Raw genomic sequence first — 26,681 nt, 5'->3', positions numbered from 1 at the left:
TATCCTCCGTTGGGGCCGCAGAGGGAACCGCGTGGACTCCCAGGGAACCGAGCGGGCCGAGCGAGGCCACTTTCGAAGCGGCCGCGTGGCTGCCGAGGCCCCGCCCCCTCCGGCGGGGGGGGGGAGGACGCTTCGTGGCGTCGCCCGGGCAACCCCGGCCCGGGGAGGGGGGAGGAGGGGGCGTGGCCCGGCCGCGTGCGCCGCCAGCCGGGAAGAGCGCAGGAGGGGCGCGCGCTCCGTGCCTCTCAGTCGCCGCCGTCGCCGAGGGAGGTCGGGGCCGAAGCTGCCGCTGCCTGGAGCCGGCCGGGCCACATCCAGCAGCAGCCGCCTCCCCCTCGCTAGCCTCGGCCGCCCCGCTCGACGAAAGAAGGCGGCGGAGCGGCGTCCCCGAGGCGGCTGGAGCCCGGCGCCCGCGAGACCCAGCCGCGCTCCGCATCGCTCACGGCCCGCTTCCTCCGCCGGGCTCTGCCGCGCGGCCCCCGGAGTCCCCGCAGCGCTGCCCCCGGCGGTCAGCGGCTGCTCGGGGCCGGCAGCTCGGCGCGGCGGCGGCGGCACACAAAGGGAGCAGCCCCGCCGCCCTCCCCCATGTCGTCTGGGCTGCTCCGGCAACGCCGCGCGCCGCCCCGGCAGGATGTGAGCCCCGCTGGCGGCTGGCCACCCCCGCGGAGCCTCGGCCGGGCCACGCCGCGCCCGCTCGGCCCCTGAGGATCGCGGAGGCGGCGGCGGCGGCGTCTCCTCCTCGGCGAGGCATCGGCGGCACTCCTGGCTCGGCTCCCTTCATGGCCGCGAGGACCCGGCGGCGGCGGCGGCGGTGGTGGAGGCGGAGGCGGCTGCTGCTCGCGCCCGAGGCGCCCTGAAGCCCAAGCGGGGCCGCAGCGAGATGGTAAAGCGGGCGGCCGGGGGGGGAGGGCTGGGCGGGCGGCGGGGGCCGGGGGCCTGGCCGGGGAGGATGGGCAGGGCGGGCTGGGCGTCTGGCTGGGACGGGCCGCCCCGTCCTCGCGCGTCCCTTCCCCGCCCGCCTCCCTCGGCGAGTTGCCCGATGGGCGCGGGTCTCTCGGGGGAGGAGAGCTTCGGGCGGCTGATCAGACACCCTCCGCCCATCAGGAGCGGCGGGACGGGACCCCCGGCCGGTGCTTTGCTCCTGAGGGCCTCTGGCTCCCGCTGGATCGGCGGCTGGTTGGAAGAGGCCCCCGGGGCTCCGCGAGGGGGCGAGGGCGGCCGGGTCCGGGGCTCCGCGTGCTCGGGCCAATCTCTGGCCTGGTGCCGGTGGGATGTCTCCCCTCCGAGCCAAGGGGCGAGTCTGGTCTGAGCCGAGCGGTTGTCTCTGGACTTCCGCGGGGGGCTTTCAAGGGAGGCCCCAACCTCCCCCACCTTTTCGGCCATGCCCTCTTCTCCCACCGGCGCCTCCTGGAGACCCCCACAAGCAGCAAAGCTGGAGAAGCAGCCTTGGAGACCCCGGAGGCCTTTGGGGGGGGGAGGGACCCTATGAGGCTGAGGAAGGGGAATCCCCACCCACTCTCTCAGAAACGGCCCCCTCCCCCCCAAATGGGGATGGGGGCTCCCTGCAAGGGGCTCCGCTCCCCTTCGGGGCACCTGGGTGGCTTTGCAAGGAAATCCGCTGGGTGGGGGAGGGGCTCGCCTTCCTCTTTGCAGCCTCATTGGGCACTTTGGCAGGTGCCCTTGTTTCTCTCCCGGCAGTGGCACCCCCCCCTCCTCGCCAGGCCTTCGCTGGCTGCTGCCCTTGAACGGCCCCGGAGCTCTCAGCTGCCCAGCCAGGCACAAGGCCTGCTTTCTTTCCCGAGCTGGGGGGGAGGGTGCTGCTCGGCCTGATGGATGGGGCTGGCGGGGGCCGGGAGAGGGGCCGGGAAGCCTCGGGGATGACTTATTTACTCCCCCCTGCTGCAAAAGCGGCCCCCTCCCCTCACTGCATCGAAGGGCCAAGTGGGGTCTGTGTTGAGAGGACTTTCAGGGGCCCTTGGAGGCTTTGTCCTTGGAGAAGGCGGTGCGGTGGGGTGTGTGGTGGGGGTGCTGCCCCCCTCCCCAAAGCCTGCTTGAGCGGCCTCCTCCTGTGCATGCATGGGGGGGGCTGTCTGGTTTGAGCCACCTCTGAGCCCAGAGGACAGCCGGACCTCCTCCCGCCCAACGGAAAACCCTGATGGTGAAGCCCTTGTGAAGCCCCTCCGCCCTTCAGACAAGTTGGACCAAAAATTAATCAGGGAGGTTAAATCTCCCCAGGCCACGGGAGTCTTTCTGCCAGCTGTCCCTGGCTCCATGGAAGGGGGCTTCTACTGATCCTGGGCTTTCCCCCCCCCCAACCATCAAATCTATCTGGAACTCCTGCAGGTGAAGTCAGTGCCCCCCCACCCCCTTTGGTTCCCCATCTGCTGTGAGGAGGAGAGTGGGTGGGGTGAAGCCAGAGGCCTTTTTACAATGGAAAAGACGACATTCGGGGTTGGCGTCTGGGCACCAGAGTCCAGGGGTCAAGTGTAGGCTGTTGCTTTGGGACGTCAACGCCTCATTGTGCAAAGTGTGTGAGGCGACGTGCACAGAATAATGCACAGCACTCTCCCCCACCCACCCACCCCCCCTTCTCTCTCTCTTTCACGGCTTGCTTGGGGAAAAAAGTTTTCAAGTTTCAGACTTCCGCGGGGAATTTTGTTGGAGAGAATGAAAAAGGCTCAGAATTTCAGCACCGGAGGAAGGGACCTGCTCTTCAGCCAGGCCTTTCAATTATGATTGGATCCTGTTTGATTTGGCATGGTTTTAATCCTGATGATGATTGTGAATTCCCTGAAATAGGCATTCTGGGCAGGAAGGTTGCCAGATCAGTTGAATAAACTAGCTGGTTTACCTGTTTAGTGCAAAGGTTTTTTTTCCGGGCGGACCAGGATAAAAAAATTATGCCAAATGTTAAAATCTGCACGCTTTTTAATGCCGGCCCACCCAAGTGAAACATTTGAGCTGCGGCACCGGGAGAAAATGCCTGGCTCGGATGCTCCTTTGACTCAAAATTGTGAAACCGGAGCATCATTGAGCCTGTGGGGGGTATAGGAAGAAGTCCTTTCTCTTCTCCCTTTCGGTCAGAGAGAATGGCTGGAATTTTATATTGTCTGCCAGCTGAAGAACTCCGCAGAAGAAGGAAGCTTGCCCAGGTGCTTTGCTGGATCACCTGTAGGTCCCTGGTGTTTTTATCTGGTGGGAGCCTCCTTTGATCTCCCTAGGGGCATTGGCTGGCCTTCATGGGGAGAAGGGGGTGCCGGGAGGGCTTTGTGTCCTTCCTGCCTTTCAAAGGCTCCCAGACGGCCTCTACACTCCCTCTCCTCCGCCTGCAGATCCGCCACTGGCTCGAACAGCTCAATAAATCTCCATTCTGCCGCCTTCCTCTCAGTTTCACGCTGCGAGATATTTCAAGTCTAAAGAGGGAGCCGCATTAAAAATTTAAGCCTCGAAGCCACTGAATCTTCCTCAGTTACCCAAGGCTGCACAGAGAGAGAGGGAGAGGGAGGGAGGGGGAGAGAGAAAGAGGGAGGGAGAAGAGACGAGAGAGAGAGAGAGTCATGCGGGTCCTTCAAATGGCTTCTCCTGGGATGGGGAGGGGGTTTCACTTGGCTTGTGAGAGAGTAGTAGAGGGGCCGGGCCTGTTTTCCTGAGGAGGGGACTCTGATCCCGCAACATTACTCACGCCGGGCAAGGGCCTTTATATTCTGGTCAGTATCTTCAGCCCTGCTCAATTGTTGGGATCCAGTGATGGATGGGATGCCCTTCCCCGCCCACCCCAAATTCCCAGGTCTGAAGCTGTCTGATGCATTTGGCTCAGGACCGTAGGGCGTGTATTATTGTCCATGCTCAGGTTGCTAGTCCATATTGTGGATGTGTGGGAAGATCCAGAGAGCAGCCCCAAAGGTCCACTTTCAAAGTTGTGGATTTCCCCCCTCCTTCCTCCTCCTGTTTCCTAGACCCAGAGGGAAGTCAGGAAAGGGTTTGGGGTCTCTCCTTGAAACTGGAAGCTCAGGGCCCCAGCTGCTTTCTGTGAAAGGCACTTGGGGGGGGGGGAGGGCAGAAGGAAAGGGGCACCCCCTCTCCCCAACAGAAAAAAGGTGACGCTTTAAGGGCGTGTGGCCGATGGCATGGGGGTCTCTTTGCCACAGCCAGGGGGGAGGAACCACTAGGCCTTGGAGAAATGCTGACATTCACGCAGGGTAATTCGATCGAAGGGCGATTCCTCTCTGGCTAATGCCGCACACAAGCCGAAGAGGCTTTATAGCTCCTGCTGGCCGGGGCGGATGCCGAATTCCCCGCCTGGAGTCAGCCGGCTAAAGCTGGCTTTATTACGCTAACCTATTTGCGTGTCAAGAGCTATTGTGCAGCCGCCTATCGCTGCTTGTGCTCGCCTGGCACCACCAGAGAAGGAAAATGGCTGGTCGCTCGGCCACACCAGGGGCACCCGCTCGGTTGCTAAGTGCCTCGCTCCCCTGCGCGCCTTCTCTCCGGAGGAGATGCCCTCCATAATTATCAGCCGGCTGACATTGCCGGTGAGCTGCCTCACACCCTCTCTCCCCTGCCTCCGGGAAAGGCACAGGCTGCAGATGGTGCGGCCTTGGCCAGAGGGAGAGAGATATCTATCCGGCCCACCTTGCTGAGCCCCCGCAGGAGGAGACCTTTCCTCCTTTTGAAAGCTGCCCCTGCTGGGGAGGATGGGACAGTTTGGGGGGGAAGGGCTCCCCCAGAGATGGGAATATGATCCCGGGAACTGGAATTCAAAGTCGGGCGGAGTGCACCTTTAGTAACTTATTGTGGTGGTGGTGGTGGTGATTTTTATTCCCCGTGCCCTCTTAGCAAGTGGGAAGGAAGGGAGGAAGGGTCTTGCACGGGCTGCCCTGTCTCCCCTCCGCCTCGCGCGTCTGCAGTGTGCTTTTGTGTGTTGCCAGAGATGGCAGCTGGCCCCGTGGGGGGGGAGGGGGGGCTGCGCAGAGCAACAGAAGATGCGTGCAGGTGTTTGCTTGGCTGATTCGGTTATTTATTGCCTTTGCAAAGGGCTCTCTGTTTTCTCCGACCAGCACAGCAGCTTCCGGTACTGGAAGGAGAGGAGCAGCATTCCTGCAATTAAAAATCAGAGTTTAAAATTAAACGTTGGAATACAATTAATCACTAAAAGATTTTCCCTATTCCGTATAATTATCTCTAGTATTTCTAGGCATCCTTCCCACATCGGCTCCTTGGTGCTCTCTTGTCAGTTCTGGATGATCAGCCAGCCTCCTTGGGGGGGGGGGGGGAATCTGGTTGGAATTCCCCCTTCTTTGTGGCCAGGCCTAGAATGTTTGAAAGCACCTTGTCCAAATTCCCCATGGACCACTGGAGGCGGCCTCCTTCGGCCTGTCCCATGGAGCCAGGAAGGGCAGCCGCGTCTCCTAACCGCTTCCAGTGCCGGATTTGATCCGAAGGGGAAGTCTTGAGTCCTGGGAGTGGAGGATGGGGTGGGGGCTGTGTGCTCCAGGATGCGGGGGGGAGGGGGGTGCGCAGGGCGTCTGAATTATGCACCGGCATTTCTGGATGCTCGTACTTGGAAAGGGGGGGGTGCCAGCTGCAACCCCTTCTGGTTTTCCCCCCGGCTTGGTTGACTGTGAGTGGTTTCAGCCCCCCCCCCCCGCCACGCTTGAGCCCCCCCCCTCCTTCTCACTCTGGGTTTGAACTTTGCAGAGTCCAGTTCCCCCCCCAGTCGAGTGGATGGATTTGAACAGGCTGGAGATGCTTTTCCTGGTGAGATCAGACCGTCTGAGCCACCGGCATCATCCAATCCAGAGCGACTTGCTGGGAATTGCAACTTGCACAGTTGGAGAGCCCCCTCCCCTTTCGGTGTCTCAGGGCTGCGGCTTTCTTCCCAGCTGCCGCCCGCCCCCCCCCTTTCCCGGGGGTCTCACGGCGGCTCTTTGCTGGAGAGGCACAGAAAGGAATCTATTTATGACTGCTGTAAACAACCTTTCAATAAAAACAGGTTAATGACCTGAAACCGACAAGAGCCTGCTGGGAATTTTTTATTGCCCGGGAAGACAATATTGGCGCTTTTAAGCCCCCTCCCAGGGCCGGCTGCACTTGGCCCCCAGCCTTTCAGCCTCCTGAACTCCACACGCCCCCACAGCCCCCTCCATACACACACACACACACCCGCTGCCCGGGCCAGTCAGCCGGCCAGATGCCGGAGGTCCCTGCAGGGCTGGGGTGAACTTCTGGACTCCCTGGGAGCCAAATGAATTTTGCTCCTCCTTCCTCCCAGGAGAAGCCTTGGGTCGCATGGAAGGAAGGAAGGAAGGGGGGAAAACGCTCCTCGCCCCAAGATTTTAATTGCTTTGCATTTCCCCTCCTGCAGATCAGCGAATTGGCATTTTAATTCCAGAGAAAGGATCCTGAGATGCACAGGTTTCTCCTGGAGTCCAGGCTGGGGAGGGGGAGGGGGCACTTCCTGATTAATCCCCTGCTTTGTGAATCCTCTCCTCCCCCCCCCCACTTCTGTCACCTGCTGGCTGAACTTTTGGGGTGTCAGCTTAAATGCAGCTGAGTAATGGCTTCTTTGTGGTTCCAGTGGAATTAAAAGCATGGCTTTGTATTGGGCACAACGGCTGGATTCCCCCCCCCCACCCCCTCTGGTTTGCATTTTCCCAGATGTAAAGAAAAGGTGAGCAGGTGAAGGGGGGAGATTTGGGACTCACAGGCAGCCTAATATTACTAATGGGGGGCTGTGCTCTGCTCCTTGTCCCTAATCCCAATTCCCCTGGCATTTCCTGCCCCTCGGGGGTCTTCAAGGACCCCTGGAACTCCCTGCCACCCAACAGCCATGGTTGCTGGCTCCCCTCAATGTAGAAAAGAAAGGGGAGAGATCGAAGTGGGATACACACACACACACCCAGCTCCTCACTCCTGCATTGTCTCTGTGAAACCTGGGTCTTGGTGGAAAGAGGGGCTTTGGGCTAGAGAGATGGGGCTTCTCCCTTGGAGGATGAGGGTGCGAAGGACTTGCACACCAACCTGTTTGGCCTGGGATGTGTGTCTCTTAAACTGGTTTTCTGGAGGGGGGGTGGGTTTCATCCCCCCAGCTGCCTGTTCATGATGGACACCTGTATTTTTATAGGCTGCTTTTGGATTGTGCTTGTGGGGGGAGAAGGCTCACCCTGGCCCACCACTCATCAGGCTGCAAGATTTGAGCTTTGGAGGAGGGGGCTTCACGCAGTTTCCATGCTGCAGCCGCCTCCTGTGGGGTCTTGAAACGGGTTGGAGTGGACAATGTCCCCTTTGTAAGAAGAGATCCAAGGTTGTAGTGTAAAGGAAGACTAAGGCATTTATTGATGAAATATCGTGATGCTCTCCGGCCCCTTTCTGAAAGTGGAAATCCTGTGGCTGAGGAATATGGGTGTTGTGGTCCAGCCCGTTTGGAAGACACAGGAGGGGCCTTTCTGAAAAGATGGGCTGGCCGACAGAGAGAAAAGCGGATCTTCTGTCTTTGCCCTGGAAAAGGATGCTGTTTGAGGTCAAAATGGGAGTAGATTTACTCCCATTTTACTCCCATGTAATTAAAGCATCAGCTTGGGATAGAAACTCTTCCGGGTCCTCTTGGCCTGAATGCCGGCAGCCGCTTTGAATCGGAATCTCTGCTGCACGAGGCTTTTGGGAAACGGGGAACGTCTAGCAGAAGTTTCAGGGTCCAGAATAACTTCCGAGGCATCTCCTGCCTTGAAGCTTTCCGTTTTCTCAAAGCGGTCTTGATTTGGGGAGAGTGAGTGGGGGGCTTAAAGGAAAAAAAGATTTCCAGAATGTTCATTCCGAAGGGGAAGGCCTCGTGCCCTTTGCACATGCTCTGCACCCGAAAGTGTCCAGCCAGGCCTGAGGCTCTGGGAAGCCTCAGGGTGCTCAGCTGGACCATTGCCCGATGGGGTCCTCCTGAAAACAGCAGTTGGAGGAGCCCCAACTCTCTGACTTTCCTTCTGCGGGATGGGGGGGTGGGATCGGTTTCAATGGTGCACACACGTGTGTGAATGTGTGTTGCACAGGCAGAAGGGCTGGCTCTCCTGTGCGGCTCTTCCCCCCCCCTCCCTCCCTGCCCGCCTCCCCAGCTGTTCCGGGAGTTATTAATGCGCAGAGCCGATGACGGGCTCCCATTGTAATCATTAAAACTATTAGAAGGGAAATGTTCGCTCGGAGCGAATGCCGGCCTCTCTCGGCGTTTCTGCTTTGCAAATGCTCACAATTAATGCCAATCAGGACTCGGGATGAAGCCAACTTGAAATCACGTCTGTTTGATCTCATTTGTCAGCTGCTGCCGATCCATGTTGTACATTTTCATACAATTGCTATAAACAGAGAAGGAAAGGAAGGAGGGATGGTGGCGGGGTGGGGGTGGGGGGGCGCTCCGTGTGCCTTCTCTCTTCCTCCCCGCCCTGACACCATTTCCCCCGTGTCACACTATTGTTTCATTCCGCTGGTGCATTTCAAGCGCTTGGCATTTCTCTGCCTGCCATCGGGGTCTCGCACAAGGAGGGGGGGGCTTTTTGCAGCCAGCTCCCTGCGTTTGAGAGGGGCCTGGTTTTCTGACCCGATGGCCAAGTGAGGGGGCTGCGCGGGGGGGTTTGCAGTGATCCTTCTGGTGGATTTTGGCTCCGTGACTTTCATTCCCTCCTAGATTCTGCTTAAAAGGCCGACAGAGGAAGCCTCCCTGTCCCAAATTGGCTCTAAATCCGGGGGGGGGGGGGGGGGGCACACAGGGGAAGTAAATACTAAGATTTTGGGAAATGCAAAGACAAACCTTGAATGCTGATTGGCTGGCCTGCATTGGCATCATATGAGGCCGGCTGGAAGGTGGGATGATCCCGGTAGCTGCAGAAGAAAGGAAGGGACTCTGGGAGGCCTCACGGGGCATTCAGAGCACATTGGAGGCATTGGGAGTGTGTGTGTGACCTTCTCCCCGCTTGCCCTTCCGAAGTGGTTCTCAAGGGCATCTTGGCTTAGCAGAGGGAGGAAAGCCTTTTGCACATGCTCAGGAGGTGTCCCGGCTTGGGCCAGCCTGTTTCTAACCCACAAAAGGAATGGCAGCCCCTCCTAATCACCCGCAGAGTTTTTTTAAAGTCATGCCCAGGTGCCCTCAGCATGGATGATGCCCATCCAAGAAGAGGCCGAGTGGGGGGTTTGTCCCAGGATGACCCCCCTCCCCCCAAAAGAGCAGAAAGCGGTACTTCTGTTTCTCAGGGGCTGCCCCAAAGAAGAGGGGCTCAAACTATTCTCCAAGGCACCCGAGGGTAGAACAAGAAGCAATGGGTGGAAACTAATCAAGGAGAGAAGCAACTTAGAACTGAGGAGGAATTTCCTGACAGTGAGAACAATTAACCAGTGGAGGAGCTTTTCTCCAGAAGTTGTGAATGCTCCAACAATGGAAGTCTTTAAGAAGATGTTGGAGAGCCATTTGTCTGAAACGGTGTAGGGTTTCCTGCCTAGGCAGGGGGTTGGACTAGAAGACCTCCAAGGTCCCTTCCAACTCTGTTATTCTAGTCTATTCTGTTCTCTCTTGCTGTTGGGCCTGGGGAGCCTTGTCCCCCCACTTGGTTGAGGTGTGAGATCTTGGCTGGGTCAAGAGCTGTTTGGGGCAGCTGGAGAGACCAAGCAGTGGCCCATGGCCCCCCCGGTTTGATATGCTGGCATCTGAGGTTGCCCTGGAGGGCAGGAGACCCTTTTCTGGCCCGGGGAGGCTGCGTCCTGGGTCCTTGGCTATTTCATTTAAATTCTCTGCCCTCAAGCTGTCTCTCTGCACCTTTTCTTCCCCTTAGCTGGCATTTGAAACAAGCGGGCCTCGCTTTTCTTGCACTAAAGAGATGGAGACCCGGTTGTCTTGGCAGGCCTCGCTCTCCGCCCGGGCCTCCCGCTGACGGCTCCTTATTCCAGCTCCAGCAAGAACAAAACTCTTGTTTCAAGGTCTCTGTTGTTATAACAAGGAAGAGGGGGAGAAAATCCATAAATTGCCGAGCAAACACAATAATGGCACAACAGGGCACTCCGGGTTCTCATAATTCTCCGCTTGTTTGTTTCGAGATAAGAAATTAGCCCAGGCGGCAGAAGCTGATAATTTTCTTATTTATTTACTTCCAATATTTGCAGGCCCTCCTCCAGGCAGACAATGGCCCAGATGCCCGTTTGCCAGCACTTAGGAAATGCAAATGAGCTGTAATTAGGGAAAAGCTTCTTCCGCCTTTGGACTGAGTGGAGCCCAGAGGGTCAGGGAGGACTCTTGGGGGGGGGGGGGGGGCAGCTAACATTAAGGAACCCTTGCTGGAAATCCCCAGAAGCACCACGAGGCACAGGATGTGCCCAAATACAACTTTGGCAAAAGCTTTTTTTGCGGGGGGAGGGAACAGTATACTCCGGGGTCTGTGATTCTCAACCTTGGCAAGTTTTGAGGTGTGGGGTCCCCACATCTCACAACTTGCCAAAGTTGAGAAACACTGATGGTGCATCAGTGCAATTGATGGGGCACCTGCCTGGCCTCTGGGTCTCTCCCTTGATTCCTGGAGAGACCCCCCCCGTCCCTGCCAAGCGAGGGGGGGGGAGAAGGAGGAGCTGGGAGGTAGCCTGTCTTTGGGGGTGACCAGGTGTGCAAAGATTGTGGGGGTGGCACGGAAGGGCCTCAAGAGTCTTGGGCCGCAATCCAAGTTCACGCAAGCTATTCACAAGCTTTAAAACCTGGCAGCCCCCCCCCCCCCAAAAATGTCGTGGCCGGTTCCTCCCTCGCCCGCCGGGTCCCCCCTTTTAATCAGCAGCCTGTGTGGCACGAAGCCACATGAAGCTCTGGCTGATCACACAAGGGGTGAGTGGAAATTACCCTTGACTCTTGCATGCTAATATAATCTTCAACCACATCTTCTGGGCTACAGCTAAAATTGCTTTTTAGATTAACATTTAATTATTAACCGGATGCACTCCTCCGTTCTCCCCTCCGCTGGTTCCCCAGCAGGCTGGGGGCATGCTCGTGATGGGGGGGCGGGCAGCCAGTCAGGGTCTCTTCCTCCCCCCCCCCCCAAATGCATTAGCTGGGTTTCATGGAGACATTTGCGAGCAGGGAAGAGAGGTCACCCCACCCACCCCCAAACCGCCTGCCTGCTGTATTAGGCGCCTTAGGCAAAAAGGTGCGGGTGAAGTTTCCCGTTTGGGGTTTTATTTATTTGCCATAATTTACAGAAAAGTGACCCTTCTCCAGATTAACTCATTCCAGCACCCAAACTGTCGGCTCTGCTAATTGAGTTTTGCAGCCCTTTGGGGTTTTCAAGGTTAAGCATAAATTATTTCCAAGTTTGCCTGAGTAGCAACTGGCAGGAAGGGATGGGGGGGAGGCAGAGCACGGGGGTGGGTGGGTGGGGGTGGAGAGAGGGACGGTGTGCTTCGGAGCATGGGCAGAGTGCCTCTGGGTCTTGGGTGGGAAGAGGAGCTGGTTTAATTTTGCATCCTTTGGGCCCGGAAGGAAGTTAGATGTCACCGTTCAAAGCTTGATGTGTCGTTTGATGGATTAAGCCCACCTTTGCCTCAGGAAGAGCACCTGTGCAGGAGGGTTGGGATGCCCCTAAACCAGCTATGCTGGCTGGGGGATTCTGGGAGTTGAAGTCCACAGGACTTAAAGTCACCAAGGTTGAGAAACAGTGTCCTAAACACCAGCCATACTATTCGGCTCTCTGTCGAGCAATCGGCCTTAAGGCAGGTGAGTGTAAACCCCTGGCAGGCTGGCATGAGAGCAGTGTTGGAATAGGTGTGCCAGGCTTTCGTCCTTCATAACAGCCCTGCCAGGTAGGATGGGGGAGTTCCCAGGTCACTCAGTGATCCGTATGGCTGGGGGGGGGGGGGAGATTTGAAGCTGGTCTTCCTGTGCCCTTCTGAATGCCAGCCTTGCAGAGCTTGTTCCATACGTCAGCTGGTCCCCAGCGTCATCAGAACTCACAGCCACAACGGGAGACAATTCAACAAAACGCCCCCAACGCACAACCCCTCGGAGGCCATCGGTCAAAAGTGGGCAGTTGTCCGAAGGCTTTTTCCAGCCAGAGCAAATAAGGCCCAGGTGGGTGATGACTCCCACTGTGTCCCACCCAGCATGGCCATTGTGCGTGCTGCAGGTGAGCGTGGATGGGGGTTGTAGTCCCGATACTTCTTCTACAAGCCGTCGTGTCATTGGAGGGCTGCAATGATGGCGTGGAAGTTGGAGCCACCTTGGTTTTAAAATTCTCCCTTCTTCCCCCCAGTCTCTCGTTGGGGCTCAAGGCCCCCTTGATCACCAAGGGGCAGTGCGTGGCCTGCAGGGACAGGTGACTTTGGGCGGGGGGGGCGGGGAAGGAGGGTTATTGAAGCCGCAGAGACCTTGGTCTTATAAATAGCCCTGATTTTCACAGCAGGCTTTCAAAATTAGCAGGCGTTAGAGAAAAGGCTGTGAAGGGGGCACTTAGACGTGAGAGGGAGGGGCCGTTAGCATGACTCCCAGAAGGCAGCTATTTTTAAAGGCTCCATCCCGTTCCTGGAGCACGGAGGGGGGAGTGGCAGGAAAGGGCCCCATCCTGCAAGCTCTTTCGAAGGTGAAGAGGGAAGAGGAGGGGGGAGTAGCCAGCTCTCCTCAGCTGGAGATGGACTCGGCAGATGGGCCAAAATGCCGAGTCCGGCCGAGCCCTCCGCGGATCCGGCTTCCGATGGAATCCGGGACGGCTGGGATTTAACTCAAGCGCTGCGGGGGCGAAGTAAGGCAGAACTTTTTTTTTGCTGAGCTCCGTGACATCACGGCAGATTAGCCAATAAGCTGGGGAGATTTGCAGGCGGGTTCAAAAGAGGTGGCGCTTCCAGAGGGCTTTGGAGGAAGAGGCCGAATTGGCTGGCATTTGGCTTCGAGGGGTCGAGGCTTCTGGCAGAAGCGGCTCTCGGAGGAAGGAAGCGTCCGAGGGTGGCTTTTTCCTTCCTCTTTGCCCTTCTGAGTGGCGGAGCGCCTGCCACCTGGCCAGAGTGGGAAGGTGCCTGGCGGTCCTAATCCCTTGGGGGGGGGGTGGATCTGCCTGCAGGATTAACCTCAAGTGTCAGGAGGAGAAGCCGGGGCAGGAAGCTGAGGCTGGAGGCCCAGATGGCCAATCCCTCTTAAGACGGGCAGAGCAGCTGTCACAGCCCTGCACACACCCAGGGGGAGGGGGGCAGACTGGGGGTCGGCTGGTGGGGGTCTCAGCTGTAGTAACCACTGCCATCCCTCCAGCCTCGCAGGCAGCCAGGCACAAGGAGACCCATGAATGCAGAAGATCCCATAAGCCAACCTCTCTCTTGCCCTTCTTGTGACGGGGGGGGGGGGGCTTGCAAAGGGGAGGGGGGGTCTTAGCCTCTTCCTTGCTCAGAACCAACACCAAAGTGGAGGATGCGATGGTGAAGGGCTCTGGGCCCTTTTGGGTGGGGTGGGGGGGGAGGCTGGGCTTTCGACCCCTCCCCTTAATGAAACGGCTAGAGAGGAAATGGACAACACCCCCACCCCCCAAATCGCCTCTTGCATGGACGGGTAATTGGGGGGGGGGCGTTTTGCTTGCCTCTCTTTTCTCTTCCAGACAGTAATAGGGGAAAATTGGCTGCGAGACGGAATAAAAGTCCTTTTCAGAGTAAAAATCGCTCCTTTCGAGGTGCAAAATAAAATAGCTGGTAATGATGAAAAATGCCTGAGACTTCGGTTTTCTTTTCTTCTGCCCCCCCCCCACTTTAGAGAAAGGCTGGTGCAGATCGGGGGGGGGGGGAGAACCTAGATTGAGATAATTATGTAGTAACGAACTCTTGTTGTGAAATTAGCATCTTAAGAAAGACACTGAAAGCGGCTTTTATTCCTGAATGCTTCATTAGTAGCAGGAAAAGGAGCTTGGCAGCTCCAGGCGCATGTTCAACAGGAGCAGCCGCAGCGGATGTTTTGGGCTCCTCCGGGCGCCGCCCCCCCCCACTCCCGGCCTGCCTCCTCCCCCCCCCCCCCCCGTGTGGGGTGCAAACCCTGTGCAGCCAGATCTGCTCCCCTGGGAAGGCATCAGGGCCTCTGATGCCGGCTTCTTCCCTCTGGCTGGGAAATGGGGAAGTTTTCCCTGCTTCCTCCAGAGGTCCAGGCAGATCCTTTGCTCCGATGGGGGGGGAGCCACGTCCGTCGTTTTCAGATTTCTGGCCAAGGCAGCAGCTTCTGGAGCTCCAGGAAAGGGCCTCCTGGGGCCCCTCCCTGGCACAAGATGCCCCTCCTGGGCGAGAGGCAGGAAGGAGCCGCTTGCTGGTGTCCCCTTTGCTCATTTAGCAGCCGGGGGGGGGGGGCTTCAAGCCACCTCCCCCCCCCTGTGCTGTCCATTGTGTGCAGGGAGAAGGACACGGGGCGAAATCACTCTGACAGAACCATTAAACAGTTCACTCCAGTGCGAGGCGACAGAGTGGATGCCCCCATCCTGATTGGGAATGAAGGGAGAAGATGCCCGGCGGGCAGAAATCTGGTAGCAGCCGAGAGAGAGAGAGAGAGAGAGAGAGGGAAGGAGGGAAGGAAGGAGAGGAGAGAGAGGGAGAGAATCTCCTGTCCGTTGTTTTTTCTCTACCATGTCTCCGTTTTTTAATGTCACCTGCAAACAGTAGGGGCATGCCCCTGCTGAGTGTCTCACCTGGCCAGGTGTGGGGGCTCTTGCTGAGCTGCTCTTGAACCCAGTCCCTGCCCTAATGTTGCCTCCATTCAGCCGCTGGCCAAGGGCCAGCGCTCCCTGCCAGTTCCTCCTGGCACCTGGGTGCCCGCTGCCCTTAAGGGAAGCTGGTGGCCTGGCTTTGCCACGCCGGCTGGGGAACTCTGGGAGTTGAAGTCCACCCGTGTGAAAGTAAAGAACCCTCTTGTGTGAAACTCCGGCCTTGGAGATGTTGATGGTCAATAGAAGCTTCACTTGTCTGGAGTTGGGACCCTGCATGAAACTTTCCCCCCTGGCAGTTTGTGATGCCGTCGGAGGGTTTCCGGCTGAAAGACTGACCCCCGTTGCTCTTCTCTGGGATTCCTTGCAGGGTCTTCTGGAGTGATGCCACCAGAGTCGCCTCGCCCTCTCTTCCGCCATGTTGGCCTGCCTGCAGAGGACCCAGAACCCCCCCAGGCAGCCTCTGGGTTGTCCGAATAAGGCCCTGGAGCCACGCAAGGGTGAGTCGCTCTGGGCTGGTGGCTGCAGCCAGGAGGGCAAAGGAGCCCCCTCCCTCTTGTCTTGGAGTGGTGGTCCCTGGCGGAGGAAGGGGCTCTTGGCATGAGTGCCACGGGGGGGGGCACCGTTAGGCCATCTACCCTGTTGCAGTTCCCCTCCCCTCCCTTCTAATTCCCACTCAAGCCCAGAAGTCTTTCGGCGGCCGTGGCTGAGAGGAGCCGGCCCTTTGCAGAAGCCGTAAAGGAGTTACCTTAAAGTAGGTCCCCAAAGGTCACCTGGCACCTGTTCCTGGCCTCCTTTGCCTCTCAATCCAAAGCTATGATTACATGTACATTTAATGAGCCCGGTTTAGGCAGGAAGCGTTGACCTCTTTGGCTATTAAGAGGCACATTAAGGTTCTCAAGTCAGGATTGTGTGTTTTGAACAGGAGGGTGGGGTTTTTGTGTGTGTGTGATTATCCTCCCTTATGCCAGCGTTTCCTATCTGCAAGGACACAGCCTGGGGTGGGCTGCGGTGGCGTTAGGCCCCCTTTCCCCTTCCTTCCATGGCTGAGCAATTCTGCCATTTAAGATGGGCGAGGAATCAGGAGCGGCTGCAGATCAGGCTGCCCTCTTTCTTGAGACCTTTTAGAAAACGGCCTTCCGTGGCCCCGGCCAGCTCTGATCCTCTGCGGAGGATGTGCTGGCCCAGCCTCCCCTCCGCCTGGCACCCCGGAGGGTCAGGCTAGGATTTTCCAAGGGAAACGTTACCGGTTGTCCTTCTGCCTGTTTTCATTTGTTTAATGCTGGAGAGGAGGAATGGAATGGAATATTTTACTTGGCTAGATGGTGATTAGATGCACAAGGAATTTGTCTCCGATGCAGAAACTCTCGGGATACGTGCAAAGCAATCAGAATAATGACAATCATCATCTTCATCCTACCAATAAACTATCAGGATTCCAATTTTATTTAGCTTTTAGTTCTAACTGGGCACAGACTGAGATGGTTCGGGCCTCCCTCGGCCTGGGTGGGTTTGCTTAGCAAGAGGGAAATCGCATCTCTCTCTCAGCCTCCCCTCGCTTGGCTACCCCCCCCCCCAATGAATTAAGGGCCCCCACCCTGGGCATCTCCTTGCCAAGGCAGCTGTTCCCCTTAGCTGTCCCTTCCACCCACAGAGGAGAAGGGGCACATAGGGGGCCAGTGGGGGAAGTGGGTGGAGGTCTTTGCCTTGGCCTGGGGAAAGGGAAGGGGGTCTCTGTTTTTGTCCTGTCCTCCTTCCAGATGGCTCTCTCAGTAATCGGGAACGATGGCACTTCTTAAAACTAGACATGATTTAGAGGCGCCTCTGATTACTTAATTTGCTCCCAAGTATCTCAGTAATTATCTTTATGGGCTTTATTTCATCTCCTCTGGCTTCCTTTCCGTCAGCATGAAATAAGTCGGCCGCCCAGCACGGGCTGCCAGGGGCTGCCGAATCCTATTACGCACCCAGGACGTTGATTAATTTCGGTATTAATTTTGCATCAAAGGTGTGCCTGCTAATATTTGCCCTCCTGCCTGTGCTGGAGCTACAGAAGAGAGCGACGTTTCTCCCAGCCTCTCCCTCCCACTCCCTCCAGGCTTTTCCAGCCCCCTCCCCTCATTTCCTGGCACACCTGGCTTTGCACAGAGCAACCAGGCTGGCATGGCTGCTTAGCGGGTTGGTGAGTAAACGGGTGCCCTCCAGCGGGCACTCTTCACCCACTGCCCGTGCCATGGCTGGCAGAGACAGGGGAGGGGTGCAGAGAAGGGAGGGGGAGGCCAGCAGCTTATTCCCCCTGCCAGTCCTGAGAACTGGAGCCCCCCCAAACTCAGGGAAAACTGGGGGGGATTTTGAGACCTGGCTGCAAAAATGAAAAGTGTTTAAGGAGAACGCCAGGAATTGTCCTGGCAGCTGTGGGGTGAGCAGAGCATCAATGCTCTGTGCATGCAGATCGGCCTTGGCATTCTGCCCAAGATATGCCCACAGGGCATCTTGATGGAGGGGAAACGGAGCTACCTGTGGGCCCTCAAATTCTTACAACCCCAAAGATTGTAATCAAACGGTTGATTGTTCACGGCAGAGAAGAAGGGAAATGCTACTAATCAAATGTTTCCAATAAAGGAGAATATTTCTAGCTCAGGGTAGAAATGGGGGCTCCGTGCTGCTCTCTGAGCTTGGTGGTTTTCTTGCAGACGTTTCGTGACCCAAATAGGTAACACCATCAGTGCTAGGAGAGAGTGGGGTGGGCAGGGAGGAGGAGGAGGAGGAAGAGGGTGCAGTCCTTGGTGCCTTCTGAACGTGGTGGTCTTCTTACAGACTTGGGATGAAGTTACCTAGCTGGGTAATGAAACGTCTGCGAGAAAACCATGATGCAGCCGATTCAGCCGATTCCTTTGACCTTTGACCGTAGACTGGACCTTCCGTTGGGGGGGAAGGGCCCCACTGTGGCTCTCAACATCCCGGGGAAGGGAGGGAGGGAGGGAGGGAGGGAGGGAGGGGGCAGGAGCCGCATAATCCTCCCTAATTGAATTAGCAGGAAAGGACAAGCCTCTTCACCAAAGCACAACTAATTTCTTTGTGGGGAAACAAAGCACAATCTGTCCCATTGTGATGCAAACACACAGCCCTGTTTCTTCCACTTGTCACAGCGCAAACTAAGCCTTTTACTTTTTAGTGGCTCAGAGCGCAGGAGCCTCCCCCCCCCTCCTCCTCCTCCTCCTCCTCCTCCTCCTCCTCCTCGGCTGGGTGAACCCACAGCAAGCCTCGACTAATCAAATCCAGAAGTGCCTGTGTGGCTGCTGAGCTGGGCTGCCTTGGGAGGCGGGTGGGGGGTGGGGGTGGGCTCGCCCTGAGCACCGAGATGGCTGGTGCGTCTGTGGGGGGGGGAGGAGGCGGGCACTGGGCACCAGCTAAGCAGCTGAGATTGTGGCCTCAGGTACAGCATCAGCCTGTCCTCTCTGCTCCTGGCACTAATCGGGGCGGGCGGTAAGAATAAATTGCCCTCTCTTGGAAATTCCCAGGGCCCTGGCTGTTGCAATAAACAGGAGCATCTTTGGGCTACTCAGAAAAGTCCTTCCAGCCGGCGGGGGGCTGGGGGGGACTGTGGACAGGCTGCAGCCTCCTCCTGCCAGGGGTCCCACGCCTCCTGCCTGGGAGTGACATGCAACCATTGCTTATCGCCGGGGGGGGGGGGGGGGGGCGGGGCTCAGCCCTGGGAAGTCAGTGCTTCATGTGCCACGCCTGTTCCGGATTTGGTGAAAGGGGCCTGGTATGCAGAGGGGCAACCGACCCATTTGCTTACGTTTAGCAGGGGGGAGTGCAGAGTCCCTAGAGGAGCTGGCTCAGAGTCCCCCAAGTCCCTTCTGCCCCTGCTTCGAAAGCGGGTATCTTGCTAGCCTTCTGCTCATGGCGTCCTCCGGATGCCCCCTTTCAGGTTCTTTAGTCCCTGTGGCGGCCTTTGCCCAGGCGAGACCATCGGCCGTCTAATGCAGTGTTTCTCAACCTTGGCAACTTGAAGATAGTCGCTGGCTGGGGAATTCTGGGAGTTGAAGTCCAGACATCTTCAAGTTGCCAAGGTTGAGAAACACTGGTCTAATGGCTGGCAGCCTTTTAGGCTCGGCATCCGAGAAAGGAAACGGCAACACGCAAGTTTTTCGAAAACCAAACTTTTCCAGGGACGGTGCAAGAGAAGCGGCTCCTTGGAGGCCCTGCGTGCCACTTTGGGTGCTGGAGGGTCACGGAGGGAGGGGGAGAAAGGCCCGGTTCTGAACTGCCCCCTTGATGGGATGTGCAAGGTGAGGAGGGACGCCCCGACCTCCCTGGGAGGAGGAAGCCCCCTTGAGTCAGCCCAGCCTTCCGCCAAGAGAGTCTTCCAGGTGGCTCAAAGCAGCTGAAGCTGAAGCGATGGCAGCGCATTCTTTCCGGGGTTTCAGAAAGTGGTGCCCGGTGCCCCTTCCGGTGGGTCCCTGGCGAGGCAGGAGGGAGGGAGGGAAGCCCGTTTGCCAGATTCTTAGCTTTTATTTATGAGTAAGCACAACTCACTCTGCCTGTCACTTGGGCTGCTATTAAGCAGGGAAGCAGCGAGTAAGTCAACTAAAGGAATAGTAGTGATAAATATTCCCCCGGGGGAGGAAGGGAAGGCTTAGGGGGCTGGGCTGAAAAGCTCCCTGCAGATGGAAGGACCGAAGGGGGCTGCCCTGGGGGCTGAGGGGCTTAGGGTCTTGTGGCCAGCCACCCCCTACATGCTTCCTCCATGTGTGTCCAGGGCCCTTTTGCAGATGGATGGAGAACCACATCCGTGACAGGGACTGGGTCCACGCCGTGTCACTTCCAGGGATGGGCGCCAGGCCACAGGCTGCCTTGTGGGTTGGGCAAGCCGAAGGCCATTTGTTACACAGGACAATTTCTGGGGCATAAAAACCTGTTTTTTTCTGTATTGGCTGGATCCTGGAGCAGGGGCCCTTCCCCTCTTGAAGGGACCTGGGGCCAGGCTGCATCTCCAAAGGAGCTGCGGCTCTTGACACCCTGGACTGTCCCCACTTGGTGCCCGCTTTGCCGAAGGTGCCGCCTGTCCTTTGCCGGCTGAGCAGTGCCAACCTCCATCTCTTCTCTTGCCAGACTTTCTATAAACTCGGCTATACGTTCCGAGCAGCTGAGAGCCTCGTGTGGAGCCGGCCGAGGCGGAGGGTGATTCATCCGAGGGAAGGCGTTCCCCGGGCCTTCTAGGAATCCTTGAAGCGTCTTGGGTAGAAATGCAAGCTTGCTCTCCGTGGGCAGCGTGGCGAAAGGCCTGGCTTTGGCAGAGGCCCTGCTTGGTATTCAGGGCGTATCGGAAAGCCTGTTAATTCGGGAGCCAAAAAAAAAATCCACATTTAATAGCCTCCTCCGTGGAGATTCCTGTCTGTTTCAGCTACTTTGCTCTAAGTTGGTGCCGCTTGGCAGTGGTGCAAATATGAATTTGATTGGCACTTTGCACAGGAGTGAGGGTGGGGGGTCTCCCAGGGAGGGATCGGCAAGGTGGCTTTGCTTTCAAGCAGATTCCCCTCTTCCGTGTTTCAGGAATCCTCCCCTTCCTCTTCCTTGGGGTGGGGAGGGGCTCCTTTGGACCCCCACAAAGCATCTGCCAAAGAGAGGGTGCCTTTTCTCAGACTTTACTCACTTCAGTTTCCTCGCTGTTACATTACATCAGTGGTTCCCAAACTTGGCAACTTTAAGACTTGTGGACTTCAACTCCCAGAATTCTCCAGCCAGCGCTGGCTGGAGAATTCTGGGAGTTGAAGTCCACAAGTCTTAAAGTTGCCAAGTTTGGGAACCACTGCATTACATCTCTGGGCTACGGACAGGATGTTCACCTGTTGGAAAAGGTGAAAGAGAAAGGTGGAGAATTTGGCCAGCTCTGTCCTCCTTTGGCCAGGTTCACTTCTCTCACACCTAACTGGAGGTGCACGGCCGATGGAAGGACTGTAGCAGGCCAGGGCAGCAAGTGAGTGTGCAGTAGGCCAGGATAAGTGTTCCTGCTGGTGGAAATTTGCACGGCCTTCGGCACTCTTGATTCTGCAGAGGGTCGTTTAGAGAGTGTTCTCAGAGTGGACCACCCAGCAGCATCCTGGTCAAATGTCTGTCTGATCTTTGGCAGCCCTCCAGGGATGGAGCCATGGCTGCAGCTTCCGGCTGCTCCGTCCTTTGCAATTGTTACGCCAAGGAACAATCGGTCTGCAGGCTTTGGGGAGGGTCCAGCCAGCCCCTCCCTCCAGTCCAGAACAATTTCCCCCCATCCCTTGGCCAATTTGGGTGAGCGGAAAGTCCTTCTGTTTCAGAGCTAATCTCATCATCCGCTCGTCTCAGCGTCCCGGATGTGCTCCCAGCTCCGAATATTATCAAAAGCCATCAGATGATTTACCCAAGGCCCTGCATTTTTTCCATTTTACTGTAATAAAATACTGAAGAAACAAAACAATTTAAAATTCTAATAAAATTCAGTGCCTATCTTCGGCAGCCGGGATGATTCAATTATTTAGCTGTTATTGAATGCAAAGTCGGGGAAATTGAACAGCTTGCAAGACGGAGAGAGAGGAAATTTTTGTTCCTGGTGGGGGATTTGGGGGTCTTTTTTTCCCCTTCCTCCCACCCTGAAAAATGCCAGGAGAGGAGATGGAGACAAATGAAAGGCCTGCCTTCGCCTCCGATATTCTCCCAGGGAGCTCCGGCTTCCTAGGAAAGAAATACAGATTATAAATATATATATTGTTTCTCTTGCCTTTTCCTTGTTGAAGGTCTCAAAGCAGTTGACGGAAAGAAAAGGCAAATTGACCGAATAAGATACTTCGGTGGGAACAAAAGACAGGAGGATTCTGGGTGGTTTTGAGCTCTGCACTGCAGGTCACTTCAATGTGCTTTTAAAATAGGTCTCGCTTTAATTAGAATGGATTAAATTGGGTCTTAAGTTTTTTCTAGGTTAATGGGCTTATGAAATGACTCTTCTTTTTTCTCCTAAAAAAGAAGTGTTTAATCTTTAAAGGTGCAGATAGACCTGCTTCCTCCCCATTCCACACAAGCCTACGTACTTGTTCATGAAAGACATTAAAAACATTTAAAATTAAATATAGATCGGAGACCAGCCTCGCCCCTTCCCTTAATACCTACTGAGGATTTGGAAAGGTGGTTTTTTTTTCCTGACGATTCTTCACACCTGTTTGGGCCCTGGAGGCTTTTCAGGTTCAGCTACTGAAACTCCTCTGGCTCTGTTTGAAAGGCTGGGCAAAACCGGGTCATTAACATGCCAGCTTTCTCACGTGGCATCAGCAGAATCAGAAGAGGGTTTGGTTTTGAAAAACGGAGTAATAATTCTATTCAAAAAAAAGTTGGTTGGGGGCTTTGGGGAGGGGGCTGGAGGCTGAACTCTGGCCACCGGTGCCCCGCCCGCCTCTTCTGGAAACCCCCAGACCCAGCCTGGAGGGCAGGGGAGAGCAGACAGGGAGAGCCACCCCACCCCACCCTGGGCCAGGGAGCAGCCCTGTTGGTGGCTGCCTGGCGTGGCAGAGGGCGAGGAACGGGCCAGTGGCATCGTGTCAAGGCAAGTGTGCGTGTGTGGTGGCACAGTGGCGAGGGTGCCGTGAAGGAAAGCAATTACGGCCCGCTCGAAAGCAGTAATTACTGTGGGGAGGGAGGGACGCTTGCCAGCCGAGCTCCAAAGCGCCCCAGGAGCCCCACGGAAATTGGTTCCTCCATCATTTTCACAGCAGGGAGCCCAGCATCCCCCCACAAGAGGTGACAATGTGGGGAATTTGCGGCTTGTCATATCCAGTCCCTGCTGGTGCTTGGCAATGATAGAGTCTGTCTCCTTCCTCCTCCTCCTCCTCCTCCTCCTCCTCCTCCTCCTCCTCCTCCTCCTCCTATCTGCCCTCCGGAAGCCAAAGGCGGCCAGGGGAAGCTGGGGGCCAACCTGCACTGGGATTTTGAGGACACAAACGGGGGGGGGAGTTGGGCAGATGGACACTGCAGGATGGCTGGGGCCTCTTTCCACGTGGGCTGCTGCTTCCCCTCCTCCTCACCCTCATGCCAGGAGCCGTGGCATTAGGAATGCCATCGTGTCAGTGGCTCATTAGTGCCCCTGTTCCTAGAATGCTGGCAGGGATCACCCCCTTCTCTCCCCCCACCCCAGGACTCCAGGGAGCACAGAAGTGCCTGCCTGGGTGGGAGAGGATTTCAGAAGCCCCTCGGTTGCTCCTTCTGGGTCCTGGCTGCTCCCCCTTCTTCAAGCATTGCCCTTGGCGCACACCCACGCCCCAGGGCACCAGGCTTGGCCTCCACCGCAGTGGGGGCATCGGCTGTGAATGGTGCCCCCTCCGCTTCACTTGCCTGGAGTGGGGAAGGGAAGTCTGGCTGGGCCTTCACGGGTGCCCCCTTTCTGCCAGAAAAGGGTGTGGTGGCAGACAGGCAGCTGAGTGCCCCCCCCTTAATCGCGTGTTTCCATTAAACCAGCAGCCATTGGAAAGCTCCACTGGCCAGGCAGCCCCCCTTCCATTACGCTGGGGGCTTTTTACAGGTGCCTGGAACAAGCGTCGTTATTAACTAGGCTATGAAGTCAATTAAAACCTCGTCCCCCTTCCAGCTGCGTTTAATGCAGCCGTTGGCAGAGAAGGGAAGGGAGACTGGTAGCTTTGCTGCCCACAGCACCAGCGGGCAGTGCCTTGGCACCCAAAGGGGGTGGGCCTGCGGAAGGGGCTCCAAGACCTGGCAAGCGCAGGTGTCCTCCTCACGCCCCAACTCTTTCCAAGGCACCTGTATTCGCCAGGGCCCTCACACGGCATCCCCCCCCCATAGCTTTTGGCCTGCAGAGTGGCAGGGCTGGCATCTGGAGGCTCCCCTCCCTCCCTCCCTCGCCAGAGAAATTGCCACCTTGGAGAAATGCAGATTTTACACCTCTGGCATTTCAGGGCTGGCTCAGTTCTTGCTATCTTTTATTTCCTTGGACTCTCTGCAAATTCTTTGGACATTTTCTCTTTAATGATGGCAAACCGCCTCTGAGCAGGTCTCTGCCGCCCCTCCTTGAAACCTGGAAGGGATTCAGAAAGTGGCAGACGGGCTATTCTGAACTTGCTTTCCGAACGTGGGATTCTCACGGATCAAAAATAGGATCTTGGATCCACACCTTTTCTTCGGCTGCCGCCTTTCCCAACGGAGTTTGGGGTGACAGACTGGGAGGGGGAGGGGGGGTTGTTGGTCCAGGCCTGTGATTCTCCCTCATTCTTTGCCTCCTCCCCAAAACCCTTCCCCTCTTCCCAGGAAGACCCCCTTTCCCCACCTCTCTTCCAGAGGCAGCCTCTACAGACACCTAATTTATTCAATCTATTAGATAGATTTTGTAGATTTAATCATTTTCACAGTTGGTGGCTCATTGGATACTCAAGATAAACTCCAAATGAAAGCATAATGGAAACAACAAATGGGTTTTCACACCAGAAACTAGCTCAAGGAAGGAGTTTCAGAGAGGCAGAATCCATATAATCTTCCTCTCTCTCTCCCTCCGTTCCTCCTCCTCCTCGCAGCCGCCTTCTGCTGACTGCAGTTACCACAGTTAATTTCACCAGTTTTGTTCATCTGTAAAATTGCATAAAAGTGACATTTTTGTGCTCATTATAAGAAGTGCTGATTTATAGCTGGTAAATGGATTTTTTTTTCCCCGAACGGGGCGCTCATAGTGCCACAAAGCATCCATGAAATTGCTTGTATAATATGGTTTAAATCCAATCTTTCAGAGCCGTGCTCCCTCCCTGCTCCCACCTTCCTGTAAAGAGACATTTCCACTCTTCTTCCCATAGAGCAGTGTTTCTCAACCTTGGCCACTTGAAGATGTCCGGACGTCAACTCCCAGAATTCCCCAGCCAGCATCCGCTGGCTGGGGAATTCTGGGAGTTGAAGTCCGGACATCTTCAAGTGGCCAAGGTTGAGAAACACTGCCATAGAGAATTGCTGCCCCCCCCCCTCCTATAGACAACCTTGGAAGTCCCAAGATGATCTTTGAGGACATGGAATCTATTCGGAAGGACGAAGGCAAATTGGCTCCCTTGAGAAATCATCAAACAAACTTTAAGGAGGGAACCCGGTGTTAGTTGGGTGGCTTTGAGTGACTCTGCTGCTCAGCAGAGCCTCCAGAAACTGGAGAAGGAAAGAGCGGGGGGGGGACCCATCCTTAATGGCTGGATTCCTAGCATGGGTTTGCTGGAGAGGCAGTGGAGAGATTGATGCTATTGGATGAGAGTTGGGGCCGTCCCCGAATTCTGTGGTTGTGCTGCTCTGTGTCCTCGGCTGAGCCCAGCCAAGGGAAATAGGTCTGGGACTTCCCCTCCCTTCTCCCAGCACTGGGGAAGGGAAGGGGTTTAAGCCAAATGGGCTGGTTTTGCTTCCCCAGGGGCCCTTTGCCTGCAGAAAACGCCCCCCCCCGATTGCCCACTCTGTGTTTCTCACCCTTGGCAGGCATGGGGGGACTCCAGCGCCCAGAATTCCTCAGCCAGCCACAAAGCCCATCCTCCTTAGAGTTGCCTTGGGGCGGGGGGGGGGCTGTTTAACCAAGCATCAGCTTCAGTGGTGCAGTGGGCTCTCTAGTGACCTCTAGGGCTGACTACGGGCATTACAGCATGTCACATTTCTTCCTGCTCTCTCCCCCCAGGTGACGCCATGGCTCCCATCCGTTCCCCGCGATACCCCAGCCCGGCTGAGCTTGACGCTTATGCCCAGAAGGTGGCAAACAACCCTCTCACCATCAAGATCTTCCCCACCAACATCAGGGTCCCCCAGCACAAGCACCTTAACCGGACGGTGAACGGGTACGACACGATGGGCCAGCGCTACAGCCCCTACCCTCTGCACACCAGCAGCTACCAGGGGCTCCTGGCCGTTGTGAAGGCATCCGCTGGGAAAGGGGTCGTGAAGAGCGCCGAGGGCAAGCGGACCAAGATGCCCCCTGCTGTAGCCCCCTACTCAGTGGCAAGCACTTTAGCAGCCGGGCCCTCCTGCGTGGCCCAGCTCGGCTACCCTGGCGGCCAGAAGCAGATGGAGGCGCCCGTCCCGCCCAACGTCACGGTGGCCGCCTCGGTCGTCCCGCACGCCGGCCGGAGCTTGGTGCTGCCCCAGGCCAACCTGCCCTCCATCCAGAACATCATTTTTCAGATCAATCAGCAGTGCCAGGCTCAGGCCGGGCAGCAGATGTGCCAGGGGGTGGTGGTGGCCAACCCCAGCCCGGCCAAGCACGGCACCGCAGGTGGCTTCACAACCATGGCTACAGTGGGAGCGGCAGTGGCCTACACGGGGGCCGTGTTGCCGGATTGTCGGAAGGGCGCTGAGCTGGTGACCGGCTCCAACCCGGGCAGTGGCCTGGCGGGACCCAAGCCGGGCCTTTACCCGGACGGCATGGATTATCTGCTGTGGCAGCAGAAGCAGCAGCCGCTGCGGATGTACAGCGCAGGCAGCGGGGGGGGCCGTCAGCAAGTCGCCCGAGGTGTGTGCCGGGCTCTTGCGTGCCTACCCCATGAGTGGTGCCAGCGCCGCGGACAAAGTGCCCTCCTCGCCCTTGAACTGCGTGGGCGTGCACGGGAATTTCTCGGTGGGCCAGTACTTCGCCCCCGCGTGGAACAGCGTCTTGGTGACGCCCAACAGCAGCGACTGCTACAATGCCCAGGAGCTGCCCACCGGGCCCCGGGACCTGGGCCTGCCCCCCTCGGAGGGGCTCCCCAGCCTTGCCAGCAAGGCGGCTTGCAACACCTCCATCCTCAGCAGCAGCCTGCAGTCGCTGGAGTACCTGATCAACGACATCCACCCGCCCTGCATCAAGGAGCAGATGCTGGGCAAGGGCTACGAGACGGTCTCCGTGCCCCGCCTCCTGGACCACCAGCACGCCCACATCCGCCTGCCTGTCTACAGATAAGGGCAGTGGCGCCCCCGGGCCAGGCTGCCCAAGGTGGGGGCACAGGAATGGGTCATACGGATGCTAAGGATGTGAACAGGGAGATTTTG

At 57.1% G+C, this 26,681-nt stretch overlaps 1 protein-coding gene across 1 annotated transcript; it reads left to right on the top strand.

Moving 5' to 3' along the window:
- The first annotated feature begins 235 nt into the window (after positions 1 to 235).
- On the top strand, positions 236 to 26,681 carry FAM222A (family with sequence similarity 222 member A). Its single transcript, XM_032229047.1, is given in 4 exon segments — positions 236 to 883; positions 15,040 to 15,169; positions 25,339 to 26,146; positions 26,148 to 26,681. Coding segments are annotated over 3 exon segments (1,335 nt in total). The 5' UTR covers positions 236 to 883; positions 15,040 to 15,087; the 3' UTR covers positions 26,593 to 26,681.

The sequence above is a fragment of the Thamnophis elegans genome, chromosome 13 (genome assembly GCF_009769535.1).
Source record: "Thamnophis elegans isolate rThaEle1 chromosome 13, rThaEle1.pri, whole genome shotgun sequence".
In the NCBI taxonomy this organism is placed as follows: Eukaryota; Metazoa; Chordata; class Lepidosauria; order Squamata; family Colubridae; genus Thamnophis; species Thamnophis elegans.
Note: the sequence above shows the minus strand (reverse complement) of the source record. Positions and strands in the feature narration are given on the sequence as shown.